At 34.2% G+C, this 14,670-nt stretch overlaps 1 protein-coding gene and 1 long non-coding RNA gene across 5 annotated transcripts in view; one reads left to right on the top strand and one right to left on the bottom strand.

The window, feature by feature from the left end:
* Positions 1–7,488: 7,488 nt before the first annotated feature.
* Positions 7,489–14,670, bottom strand: part of LOC106867283 (ATP-dependent 6-phosphofructokinase) — a 50,547-nt gene continuing 43,365 nt past the window's right edge. For 2 of the 4 annotated variants that reach the window (XM_014912119.3, XM_052966115.2), the window contains exon 22: positions 7,489–7,692. In XM_014912119.3, the coding sequence (XP_014767605.1) occupies positions 7,630–7,692 (63 nt within the window). In that variant the 3' untranslated portion in view covers positions 7,489–7,629. Of the gene's footprint in view, positions 7,693–12,514; positions 12,673–14,670 lie in introns of those variants that run through there. The other 2 variants (XR_016241228.1, XM_089349738.1) reach the window with 2 other exon arrangements.
* LOC128247273 (uncharacterized) overlaps positions 9,058–14,670 on the top strand; it is a 77,039-nt gene continuing 71,426 nt past the window's right edge. Inside the window, exon 1 of the long non-coding RNA XR_008263630.2 lies at positions 9,058–9,333. This is a non-coding gene — a long non-coding RNA (uncharacterized LOC128247273). The remainder of the gene's footprint in view (positions 9,334–14,670) is intronic.

A 14,670-nucleotide genomic window follows, 5' to 3' on the forward strand; every position in this document is an offset into this window, starting at 1 on the left:
GGTTGCAACATGAGTGGGGAATATAACATGGGTCGTGTATTAGCATGTGTATATATAAAAAAGAATAAGATAAAGAGACAAATGGCATAAGTAAAATTATATTTTATATAGAAAGTCTTACAGCTGTTTCAGGGAAAATTCAATGTATCCCTTCATTGGAGACGGTAATAGTAGAAGAATGGATTATTACATCTATATGAGGAGATTTACAGTAAGAAATGAGAGCGATGCATAGAAGAAAGAACAAAGAAGAAAAAGTACTTGGAGTATAGTTCCATTCCAACAGTAAACATCCATGTAAAGAATCCGTGTGGGTATTTTCCAGAGATAATTATAGTTGCAATAGTGGATATATATCATATCGTATCCAGTTTACAATGATATACAATATGATATTTGATTTTTTAAAACCTAGTACTTATTCTAAACCATTAAGTTACATTTGCTAAACCATTAAGTTACAGGGATGTAAACACACCAACACCCATTGTCAAGTGGTAGTGGGACACACACACACACACATGACAGACTTCTTTCAGTTTCCGTTTACCAAATCCACTCATAAGGCTTTGGTCAGCTCTAGGCTATAGTAGAAGATACTTGCTCAAGGTGCCACTCAGTTGGACCAAACCCAGAGCCATGAAAGTTGTGAAGCAAACTTCTTACCACACAGCCACGCCTGTGCCTATACCAATTTTCAACTCATTTCTCTTATATTACAAGAAATATTCCATTAGTTATGATATATGCAATTGTATTCTACATTCATTAATTTCATGTTTCAGTGACAATCTCATTATGTATGAAACTCACAACTACTGATATAGGTAACTAAAGTGTTAAAAAAAAAGTTGAACTTATACAAAGGTTTAATTATTCAAAATATGATCCCTGAACAGCTCTGCATTTCTCCTATTGATTAACTTGGTCATTTATGTCTCTTCAATAAAAATGCAAAAGTGGCAAGTGGTCACTCTCCTTGCTCCCCTATTAGCTCCATTCTCCACTGCTCCATTCCTAATCTGTTTTATTCAATCCTTTCGGTGCCAAATCACTTGAGAGTGTTCCCGGTTCTTTGATAAAAACTCAATGTTTTAAATTAGTCTTAATGAAAACTTTCTATCAATATTCCATGATAATAAGGCAGCAAGCTGGCAGAATCACTAGCATGCCAGGCAAAATGGTAAGCGGAATTTAGTCCATCTGCACGTTCTGAGCTCAAATTCTACCAAGGTTGATTTTCCCTTTATCCATTTGGGGTTGATAAAATAAGTACCAGTTAACACTGGGGTCAATGTAATCAACTTATCCCCTCCCCCGAAATTGCTGGCCTTGTGCCAAAATTTGAAACCAATATTTCATGATAATTTATGTTCTAAACATCGGCTTAATACTGGCAAATGACAGTTATTTTACTAAATTCAAAATTAACTGCAACACAAGTAGTGTACTTCAAGTGAGATATATTAGGTTGTTTGGAAAATAACATCATGATTTTAGCTGCCTTAAAGGCCACAGCCAAAGCAAATTGACCCTGTACTTACGTTTTATAAAGTCTGGTACTTATTCTACCTGTTTCTTTTTACCAAACTGCTATCTGGGGACCAACAAACACCAGTCGTCAAGTAGTGAGAGTGGGGTGACAAACACAGACATAAAAACACACACAAGGTATCAGAATGCAAGACCTGGCACCAGTCCTGCTTTTCCTCACTTCAAAGATTTGAGCATACATTGGGGAGACAGCACATAACATAGGTGAGCAGATTTTCCAGATTAAATTCCATATTCTGTGATTTATGATCTATATATTTGAAAGCTTAGAAAATTGTTTTTCTTCAAATTTATTAACCCTTCTTTGATATTCATCATTATTTCTAAATGAAGATGAATGACATCTGCCAAGACAAGTCATGATTGTATATAGTGTCTTGATTTATTCTCTCTGAAAAACTGAACTTATACAAAGGTTTAATTATTCAAAATATGATCCCTGAACAGCTCTGCATTTCTCCTATCGATTAACATGGTCATTTATGTCTCTTCAATACAAATTCAAAAGTTCTGATACCAAGAAATTCTTGAATTTAGTTTCAACCTCAGTTTTAAAACGGAAGTTTTTTTTGTCTTAAAAAAGTGTCTAGATACTTGAAAAAGCGATAGTCAGTGGGTGAAAGATCAGGGGAATATGGAGGATGGGGTAAAGTCTCATATCTCAAGTCTGTGAACTTGTACAATGTCATCCTGGAAATATGCAATTGACTGTTGTTTCCAAATGCTGATCAAGGGTGGATGGACATCCTCTACCTTCTTGATCTTCAAGGCTCTCATCTCCACTTCAGAATCTCTCAAACCACAGTTGTACTGTCCAATCACTAGTGGACCATTCACTATGATGATGTTGTCCATGCACATTGCGTCTTCTAGGTTTTTTCTTTTTCATTTTTATTTCAGAAATTAAGCCGTTACGGTGATGTCCAAATTCCTTTCTCTTAAATGTTCACAATGTTCATTTAAAACAGTGGTTCCCAAAGTGAATGGTACTGCCACCACCTCCTGGGGAGGGGACAGTGGAAAGATCCAAGAAGGCATTGAAGAAAAGAGGGGCAATGGATGTAAAAGAAAATAAAATAATGGGTTAATTAGGTTAAGTTTTATTTGTGTAATGCAGTTATGAATTTACTGCAGAAAGTGGTTTATATTTGTGGTGTTCATAAGTGGGGTGGTGGTGCTAGGAATGTGACCCGGGTGCCAGGTGGGCTGTAGCCTGAAAGAGTTTGGGACCCACTGATTTAGAAGAATGTCTGACTCTTTCTGTTTTTTTTCTTTTTTGAGAATTGCTACTGGAAGAGGTTAGGCTGCCTTGTCCCTTATCGAAGATGTTGTTTTGATCATTATTTATGACAGCAATGCAAATCTAGTATGAGACACCAATCATCATCATCATCTACATCATCGTTTAACGTCCGCTTTCCATGCTAGCATGAGTTGGACGATTTGACTGAGGACTGGCAAGCCAGAAGGCTGCACCAGGCCCCAATCTGATCTGGCAGAGTTTCTTTAGCTGGATGCCCTTCCTAATGCCAACCACTCCGAGAGTGTAGTGGGTGCTTTTACGTGCCACTGGCATAAGGGCCAGTCACACGGTACTGGCAACGGCCTCGCTCAAAAGGTGTTCTCTTACGTGCCACCTGCACGGGAGCCAGTCAAGCGGCACTGGCAACGACCTCGCTCGAATGATTTTCTAACGTGCCACCAGTACAAGTGCTAGAAGGCGACGCTGGTAACGATTACGCTCAAACGGTGCCATTTACGGGCCACCAGCACGGAAGCTAGACAGCTGCTCTGGCAATGAACACGCTCGGACAGCACCATCAGTGCTCCACTGGTGCAGGCGCCAGCCATCGAATATGGTTCAATTTCGATTTGACTTCGAAATCGAAATTGAACCAATGTTGTGTAGAAATGGTTCCTATGTGTGGATAGTTAAAAAGGAGTGAAGGGTAGTAGTATTAGTAGTATTGGATTGTGTGTGTATAAGAAATAAATTCATGGTCATTAATGTACAGAAGTAATGCAGAAGTAAAATTGCAGGGAACTTAACTGAATCATGTAATTGAGAGTCACTGCCAAACTAGTCAAAGCCTTTGCTGATGTTAAAAGCAATAACATTGTTTTTATTAAAGTCCTTAAAGATAAGAGACTACTGGCATGTGCTGAAACAAAGCAGGCCTCCGGAAGATATAAGCTCCATGGTAGCTATATTAGTTGTCTTTGAAAAGGGAGAGTGACTCAAGGTGATAAAAGAAGATTGTTTGACTCTGTCTTCGTCACCTATCAAATGTTAGATAGAACATTAGCTGAAAAGATCAGAAAGGTTATTCTTCTTGAGAATAGGACACACTAACATTTACTTTGTGTCTAACACCATTATTTGAACATCGCCACCACCACCACCATTGCTGCTGCTGCAGCCACTGCCACAGTTTATTTCATTCTTATCTTTCCTTTGCAATGGCCAATCACTGCAACCATAACAATCTCTATTTAGCTTAGAATACTTTATTAATACAATTTCTATAAATTTCAGTTAGGTTTAGTAATCCAACGAAGTCTATTCTAATCATTTACAAATATCTTTTATTCACTTATCTTTACAATCTATAGTAACTTTGTCTTCTTTCAAACTGTATTAAGTATTGCATGCAATCTTTCCATTTCATTCTCTCTTATGCTTTCCTACAATTCACTAAACCACAATTCTTCTCTCCAGCTGGATTCCAACTTTTTCACCTCTTCCCCAGTATTTCATTTCATCATATTTTTCCCTGAGGGAAGGCCTTCCTCTCCTAGATTTTGTTGGTTTTGAATTGTCATTGATGCTTCTGAAAATTTGCTTTTTACAAGCTATGGGGTGTTGGCTCTATGTAAACCCATTTTTATCTCTGGAAAGATGTGGTCCATACTAGTCTAACCTCCATCTTTTGATCTACCCATCATGGGAGGCTCTACAAGGAGTTTGCACTTCACTGGCATAGTTCTTGGGATCACTGAAGCACACAGGCCATCACATCAAAACAAAGGCTGGACCATGTATTGTTTCATCCTTTCAGGGTCAATTAAAAGCATCAGAGAAGCAGATTGGGGGAAAATAAAAGAACATCAGACTGGATGTCTTGTATTTTTTCTGGATCCTTGTATTCTGAGTCAAATCCCACTATGGCCTACTTGGGTGGTAGCTATAATCTATTACCCAACTCAACACTTGCCTATGGCACTTTGCATGCTTTTACCACAGCCCACTGTTGCAAGCATTTAGGCCATGTATATGGGTGGAAATGAGCTGCTTGGCGGAGGTCCGCGCTCTCCGAGATTTGAACTACAAAAATATTGATTGTTGTGAAAAGGTTTCTTTTTTTTGCCTTTCCCATCTATATCATTCATTGATATTTCATACACATTCACATCTGACACTATAGTTTCAAAAGAACTAAAATGTTTATTATTGCAATTGAATAATAAAAAGGATAAATATGCTTTTACTCAACAATCCCTATTTGGGACTTTTCAAAAAAAATTTATCATAATTTCCAAAATAATTTACATGAAAATTTGAATACTATACATCATTTTAACTCCTACGACACCTGACAAAGTAAAAAAATATGAATAGTCAAAACTATTGAAAAGGTTCCAAGATGCAACTCTTTCTTTTACTCTTTTACTGGTTTCCGTCATTTGACTGCGGCCATGCTGGAGCACCGCCTTTAGTCGAGCAAATCGACCCCAGGACTTATTCTTTGTAAGCCTAGTACTTATTCTATCGGTATCTTTTGCTGAACCGCTAAGTGATGGGGACATAAGCACACCAGCATCGGTTGTCAAGCAATGCTAGGGGGACAAAAACAGACACACAAACATATACACGCACATACATCTACATATATACGACGGGCTTCTTTCAGTTTCCGTCTACCAAATCCACTCACAAAGCTTTGGTCAGCCCGAGGCTATAGTAGAAGACACTTGCCCAAGGTGCCACGCAGTGGGAATGAACCCAGAACCATGTGCTTGGTAAGCAAGCTACTTACCACACAGCCACTCCTGCGAAAATTTTAGAAAAATAAAAAAGAAACAATGGAAATTTTAACGGTGAGTGTATTAAATTAAAAGGCACCAAAAGAGAACGACTCTTCCCAGATACAACATGAATACAAAAATTTGGCAGTTAAAGGGTTAATCAAATATATTTTAAAGTTAATAAGCAACAGCTGGTGTATGACACAATGACTGTCTTGATAAAGATAAACTTCTATGGGGGGTGAGGGGATGTGAACTCCAACATATGGCTCAAGAGAACTATTAAAGTTTCACATCCCATTGACAACAAAGAAAATTAAATAATAGACTTTCTGCTTCTATTATTTTCGGTGCATACAAAAAGACAAAAAGGTTAACATAACCTACAGTACGAATTGTTCTTAACTTTAGAAGATTTGGGAAAGGAGTATCTTTGCATACTCTTTTACTCTTTTATCTGTTTTAGTCATTTGACTGCGGCCATGCTGGAGCACCACCTTTAGTCGAACAAGTAGATCCCAGAACTTATTCTTTGTAAGCCCAGTACTTATTCTATTTGTGTCTTTTGCTGAACCGCTAAGTTACAGGGACATAAACACACTAGCATCGATTGTTAAGCGATGGTGGAAGGGGAGATAAATACAAATACAAACATATACATACGATGGGCTTCTTTCAGTCTCTGTCTACCAAATCGACTCACAAGGCTTTAGTCGGCCCAAGGTACCACGCTTCCAGACCACATGGTTTGGGTTCAGTCCCACTGCGTGACACCTTGGGCAAGTGTCTTCTTCTATAGCCCCGGGCTGACCAAAGCCTTCTGAGTGTATTTGATAGACAGAAACTGAAAGAAGCCTGTTATGTGTATGTTTGACAACCAGTGTTGGTGTGTTTATGTCCTCCATAACTTAGCAGTTCAGCAAGAGATGATAGTATAAGTACCATACTTAAAAAAAAAAAGTACTAGGGTCAATTCATTCAGCTAAAAATTCTTCAAGGCTGTGCCCCAGCATGGCCACAATCTAATGACTGGAACAAGTAAAAGATAACAGATAAAAGATATGAAGGATAGTTTAAAAAAATAAAAACAGTTGTAATATGCATTAGAAGAAATAACAACATAAAAATTTTTTTATATTTGCATTTATTGGAGTAATGGTTTAAAGTATGAATAAGCATATTCCATTTTTAGATAAATATGTTTATTCAGAGTAGTTAGTTGCTCTCTTTTCAAAAAATATATTTTACAATTCTGATACCTAAAAGTCAAAGATTTAGAAAGGCAAAACGAAAAAAAAAAAAAAAAATTTGCGTTTTATCAATGCTTCAGTATTCTAGGTGTGTGTGTGCGTGTGCGTGTGCGTGTGTGTGTGTGTCATCATTATCATCATCGTTTAACGTCCGCTTTCCATGCTAGCATGGGTTGGACGATTTGATTGAGGACTGGTGAAACCGGATGGCAACACCAGGCTCCAATCTAATTTGGCAGAGTTTCTATATATAATATTAGGGATAAAATTCAAAATTACAGGTAAAAACTATTAATCGATTTAAATTTCTTTCTATTTGAAAATTGGTTATGAAACACGTGTAGTCATTTTACTATCTTGATCTTATGGTATTTACTTTGTATTATATTATACTTATTTATTGTACTTCTAATTATAAATTTTTTTCTATATGTGACAGTGGATTTTCATCGATGAGTTCATAAACCTTGGTTCTTTTCCCTAATACTATATATTTATGTATATATATATATATATATATATATAGAAATACTTCAGATAAAATATTTAAAGTGTGTGGTGTGTACATGCATGCATGTGATGCGTGTGAGTGAATTTTGTGAAAAGGAAAATCTTGCATGCAAAAATGCAATGAAAATAAAAGAAAGAAGCCAAGGTATTCCTAAATAATTTTCTACGCTGAAATTCTTTATATCTGGTCCTAGTTCTAGTAAGATTTTATAAAATTTGATAGCATCGTCTGTTATAAATACCAAGTCAGGTAATAGCTTTTTTTCCATGACTCAATAACCAGTATCAGTTATGCAAAAGAAAAGCGTTGACGGAAAGACTTTGGGTTGTCATCTTCCTCGTTTGCCAAGTTCTGAGGAGAAAAGTAAAGAAAAGAATAATGTTACCAAAAGAAGATGCATTAACAATAATAATAATAATAATAATAACAATAATAATAAATCAAAGATGCAGTGAAAATGCTACCAATAATGTTATGTTGAAATAATTGTAGAACTGTTCATTTTTAGAATATTTTTAGTTACATTTTTCTAATTGGGTCTACTATAGTAAAGATAACTTGAATGAAGTACAAATACGAAAATTTAAGATGTTTCCAGAATACTGGAAATTAGAGTCTTACTGACCATAGAGAATGTTTCTAAAAATGGTACCTCATCAGCAATCATAAAGTGTTGATTGTAAATTTTGGAGAGGATCTACAGACCCAAAATGAGCATCAAGAGAGACAAGTTTACTTAACAGTAAATATGAAAGAGATTTTTTTTTTTTAATTTGAGAATATTATTGTACTAATATTTGAGTTCCTGCTACTCATTATTTTGTATAAATTGATCAGTGGCTCCCAAATGGTATGCAGTGACATGGTGGTGAGTTGTGGGATGTAACTTGCTGTGCTGTGAAAATAAAATTATATTAAAAGAATATGTGAGTAGTAAAACACTGCAGGGGTTGCTGAACAGCAGAAAGTCTTTAGAGAACAAGCTCCCCTTATGCAAGTGCTTTGGCCCTTAACTATAAGGGGGCTGGACTGCATCCAGGTCATGATTCCTGGATGCCTCTCTACTGTCACAGTTTGTGCTACTGTCCACATTGTAATCCTCCTGGATGGCTAAGTTGCCCCACAGACAAGGTACCTTGGGTGTTGTAACCAGTTCAGTCTGATACATATATAAATACTTTTCCTTAATATAAAGTGCACTAAAATGTTTTATTTGATCTCAAGTGTAGCGTAAGAAAAATGTCTAGGAACCACTGCCTTAGACAAGCACAATTATCAACTTAGATAAAAGTAGACTCTTCTCTAAATCTATGGTCAAATGGCCAATACTATATAGATATCTCAGATAATTTATAGAGCTGAGTAAATCTGCAGATGATATTAACCTGTAAAATGAATTTGAAATATTAATATACTAAAATAAGAAAACAAATGTCTGAACAGCAGAATCTCAGAAGAGTAATTTATCTTGAGCAATTCAAAATAGAATCATAAGTTACTCTATTTTTATAACCATGGTATCCAAACTTCTTCCATATTTCTGGCAGTCAACAAAAATTTTACAAAAAGAGTCTTTTTAATTTTTGCTATTCCTTTTCCAAGATCAAAAAATATATTGAAAGCTTGTTTGTTACATAATAAATAAAAAGAAAACCTTATCAAGTCTGATAACATTATGAACTCTTATGCTAATTACCTAAGATAACAAGAATATATATTCATCTGATTTATAAAAACAAGTTAACCTAATTTGTGTCAGACTTTGTTTAAAGTAATATTAATGAGAAAACAACACCAAAACTGTTTAAAATAAAAGGTTAAACTGTTTAACTGATGAAGCAAATATTTCCAAAATACAGTCACAGGATACAAAACTGTAAAAATAGAACTGTTTTAAAAGTATATTATTTAAACAAGTCCAAGTAAAACATCACTAACAGCAATATGATTTGGCTGTAATCAATATTCTACAGGGAAGGCTGGATTTTCAAGGTAAGAGGAAGTTATTTATTGTCATTTTAGTAAGATTCCAACAAGAATTATTTGACTAGTTAATAAGGTATGAATAGTTCAGATAAAGTATTTTGTGTTTCAAAGAATTTAGAATATAATGATAATACTGTCTGTATGAAACATTTACTTCATATTATATTTGTTAAAGATTTTTATTAAATATATATAAAATATTATAAAATATTAGAACCTATATAACAAACTTAGAGATCATTCAAGTCTTAGTAGCATTCTTTCATTTATCATTTTCTACTGAAATTTTAACAAGTATTGTTTTTTTTACACTTTTATAAATATAAATATCTCCAAACACCAAAAGCATTAATAGCTATTGAGAACACTCTTAGTTATCATTATACTGAAGAAGAAAGTTAGCAAGAACCAGAGAAGCATGTTAAATAAAGGGATTTCAAACGAAGCAGTGTGCAGCTTAGAGGTTCGAAACAATTAAGAATGTCATAGCAGTACAAAAAATGTACATCCCAATACAACATAACAATCCTCTGGTTGTGATGTAGAATGACGCTGACAAGAATAAATGTTACTATTCTATGCATGAGGGCAGTATTCCACAGTAAAACATATTTAGGATTTGTAGGAAGTCTGTGCTTAGGTTCAATTCTTTAAAACAAAGAAACACAAATTGGAAAGATGTAGCTTTAACAGTGCTAGTAATAAGAGGCTACAAGAAGTTGATATGGCTGGTTGGTCTCTGTCCTGCAGTAAGGAGAATCCTTTAAATAAAACACTGTTTGTAATAAATGGAAGATGGTGAGGTTCTTTAAATAAACATTTGTATTTCTGAAACTCTGCCAAATCAGATTGGAGCCTGGTGTAGCCATCTGGTTCACCAGTCCTCAGTCAAATCGTCCAACCCATGCTAGCATGGAAAGCGGACATTAAACGATGATGATGATGATGATGATGTCATTGAACACTAGCAAATTTTAGAACCTCAGCAACATTTTGATTGTTTTTTTCTTTTCTAACATTTATAATCTTAAGTGTTTCATAATTTACTACTATTTTTACTCATTGTTTAAATCTCCTTCTAAATGAGTCAGAACGAGAATCTCTACTTGATTACTCGATCTGGTGGAAGTAACAGCAAAATTTCCCTCATATTACAGTTAACTGTCTTCAAAAAGCACACACTTTATATTATTGTCCTGGACATACTAGAAGTCAAGGTCGAACGCCTTTGATTACTAGTCTGTTGGCACTAAACAACAACCTTCTATATTCATGCCTGATTCCTAGATGTTATAGTTTATCTTTCATGGAATACAAATCTACTCAATTCTAATATCTGCAATGTTAAGCAGAAGAGAGATAAATATTCTTAGGGATAGGATGCTAGGCTATCACAAACTAGTATTTCCCATAGAAGGAATTGGTTTGTTTGCTGGAAGACAACAGATTACATTACTGCTACTCACTACTTACTCTGCTGGACTCCACTACTAAGTTGTGACTTGGCTATGATCACAACGCAAAACTGGTGACAGATTACAAGACACCAAACTCTTTATTAGTTGCCAAATATTCTACCAGCTTTACCACCCATGCCTCCCCCTGTCTCCCTAAAGTTTATTACCTATTCACTCTCTATAGTTTCCATTCTATTCTCATCCTTTTATAACTTGTTACATCTATAAATGAATCACCAACTCATTTTTAGGTTATGACTTAACATTAATTAATGATGACTTAATGAAAATCTTATTTTAGTTGCCTTTAATTATACTAAGTAGTACATTTTTTTTACAAGGAATATCATTTGTATTCTTTTTTTAATGTTTTATGTTTATTTTTTTTATGAAGTTTATATTTTTTCTACTGAATTCTGAGTTAGTTTTATAAGCAAAAAAAAAAAAAAAAAAAAAAAAAATTTTTATCAAAAGCAGAAGCTACTTTTCAAAATAGTTAAAATGGCAATAGGGAAATTATTGTTTAAACAAAAATGCATTCTAAAATCAGGAAAGTGTTATAATAAACCTTACCAATAACATGTTCTTTTCTCAACATCAGATTAAATATTAACCCTTTAACATTCAGATTACTCTGCCAAATTTAATATTTATTTATTGACATTGTTTTGAATTAGCCATGTGTTATGTCCTAGCTTTGAGAATTTGATGATGTAATTTAATTTTTAGAATGTCATTTTAGAGTTGGTGGGAGAGGCCAGATTTGGCTGGTTTGAATAAGGGTTAAGGTAGTATTGCACTCATTTATGTTAACTGTATACTTATTTGCTCAAATTTAATATCAATTTTAATTTTTCAATTAGTAAAGTAACTTGTGTATATATGTATATATATATATATATATATATATATATATATATATATATATATATACATATATATATATATATATATGTTTAGCTTTTGAAAACTTCTAATTTTAACATGCAGTATATGACACAGAAATCTTCTGAATATACACATATATATATATATATATATATATGTTTAGCTTTTGAAAACTTCTAATTTTAACATGCAGTATATGACACAGAAATCTTCTGAATATACACAAATATATTATTTCAAATAACACAACAAATAGCAACACGTATGACAAAAGTTGATAATTTTTTCAAAAACTTAATTCATATTATCTTGAAATTTTATGTACATAATAATGAATCAGGAGAAATGTGCATTGCTATTAGGCTATAAAAAAATACAAAGCATGCAGTTGATGTGTCAAATACACAATTAAAAATGATTCATCTTACCATTTTATATTATGGAAGTTTATACAAGTGTGATAGGTCCTTGAGAAGGAAAACTTGAAGAAATATCAATCAATCAATTTTACTTTTTTAAAAGTTTGGTTATTTTTGATGAGTAAAGAGCCACAAAAAAAGATATTAAGCAGCAACACTGTCTTATAATCATGGATATGATGTAAAAATAATTGCAGGCATATGAGAAGAATGACATTCCTGTTTTCCCAAGATTATTAACAATGTGAGTGAAATAGTGCAATATATGTATATATATATAGAGCTATATAGTAGTGCAATATAGTAGAGTAATACAATAATGTAATAGCTATAGAGCAATATAGTAGAGCGATACAGATCATGAAATGCCTATAAAGCAATATAGTAAAGCAATACCTATACACAAATGTAATAGAAGAATACCTATTGAGCAATATCTATAGAGTAATTGTCATTCATTGATGGTTACTTGAAAATTCCCTTGAGTTTCCTCCTGTTAGCTGATTTGTTGGCATTGATCAGCTGAAATACTTGAGCACTGGCTTAAAAACTTCCCAGGCCTATCATCCTTTTCACAAAGTCTGAAAAAATACATTTAAAAAAAATTCTGTGGTGACAGGAGGTGGGAGTTAAACTCAGAATGTACTAAGTAGTAAGCCAAAACAAATGCCATAAAGCATCTCATCCAAAATCATATTACTCTAGGGGAAATAGGAGTATAACACACACAGCAAATACAGAGATGCAGAACTTATAGAGTGATACAGTAATGTGATATCTAATATTTTAAAAGTGCAACAACTAATATTTCTATCAATCAAATTTGAACCATGCAAAACGAAATTGAAAATTAAATAAAAATATATACTGCTATTACTTATAGAGATAACTTGTTTACAGTATAAAATAAGACCAAGCAGATGTAACAATATCACACAAACGAGAAAAGCAGACCTTGTTGACAATAAAACTTATATCAGCGAACAACAGAATGAATAAAACTTCAACACCATATCCAATGAAATAACAAATACAAAAATATACTTTAATTTGTATAGTTTATCTGGATTTTGAGGGGTTTCGTGCTCTAAAACAAAATTATATTTTATTGCAATGGTGAACAATAGCATCATTGAATACAGTTTCTAATTTGGCATTCACATTTTCTCTGCATTTGTGGCAGTAAGAGTGACAAAGGACTGTGTAAAACAAATATCAGAAAGGGACTTCATGCAAAAAGTATATTTAAAAAAAAAAAATTTTATCATCACTGCTTTTACCACCATCTGTAAACAATATGGATGCATGGACATAACGACAATAAATTATGATAATGCTTTTTTATTTTCTGCCTACCACCATAAGTGTAGAGTTCTTCTGGTCTAAAAAGGACAATCAATCTGCCATGTACAAAGGCACAAGTTGCAAGCAAGTTTGGCATGTGTGCACAAAAATCCAAGTGAACTTGCATATGTGCATGTGTGTACAAACATAGGTGGAACTGCATGAGGTCTGTGCATGTATGAGTAAAATGCAAGTGGGTCAGCATGACATGTTTACTTTCATACAAGTCAGTTTGTCGAAAGTGAATAAGTAATGGATTTAATAACTTAGTATACCTTCAAATGCGGAGGCATGTGGCTTAGTGGTTAGGGTGTCAGCACCATGATTGTAAGATTGTGGTTTCGATTCCTGGACTGGGCGACGCATTGTGTTCTTGAGCAAAACACTTCATTTCACGTTGCTCCAGTCCACTCAGCTGGCAAAAATGAGTATCGCTGTGATGGACTAGCGTCCCGTCCAGCTGGGGAACATATACGCCATAGAAACCAGGAAATCGGGCCCATGAGCCTGGCTAGGCTTTAAAATGGCGCATTTATTTATTATTTTTATACCTTCAAATATGAGATCATGTTCCTAGCTTCTACATGTTTTCTAGTGATAAGCTGAGCTAGTCACAAAGGTGAAAACAAAAATTATCATAGAGTTCTTAGTGTAAACTGCAATTGTGAAAGATGATAAGTTGCTAATGATGATGAGGGATCATTGATGAGTTCATGTGTGGTTTTGGTATGATACTCATGGTGTTCCCTGCAAAGATAAATCTGAGTTGCCCAGTGACCGCTGCATCTGAGCTGGTACTTCATAGCTGGAATATGCTAATTTTAGGTAAAGTGAAATGATAATGTAGTTGAAACATGTAGCCTCTAACATTATGCTGAGCGTCAGGAAACTGTATTTCAAACAATGAAAAGCTGGATAGTAGGCTAGAAAGGATTATCTTTAAGTTCACAACTGAATGAAATATTGACAGCGTGGTGATAGTAAGTTTAGAACACAGATTTGTAGTATTTCATAGCTGTTTGATGAATTGGGTTCACCAATGTAGTAAATATTGGTGAGAGAGCAAGTGCTGTCCAATCATTCCAGGGGTACCTTCAGACATTTTGGTAATCTCCTGTATCCTTATTTTAACTTTATTTTGTTATCAAGCATATTGAGTAAGGATGAGAGAATAAGTCTGATGTGTGTGCAGCTCTTTCCCCACAATAAAAAGATAACCTTACACTAGTTTAGCA

This window comes from Octopus bimaculoides, chromosome 3 (genome assembly GCF_046866305.1).
Source record: "Octopus bimaculoides isolate indiv1 chromosome 3, ASM4686630v1, whole genome shotgun sequence".
Classification (NCBI taxonomy): Eukaryota; Metazoa; Mollusca; class Cephalopoda; order Octopoda; family Octopodidae; genus Octopus; species Octopus bimaculoides.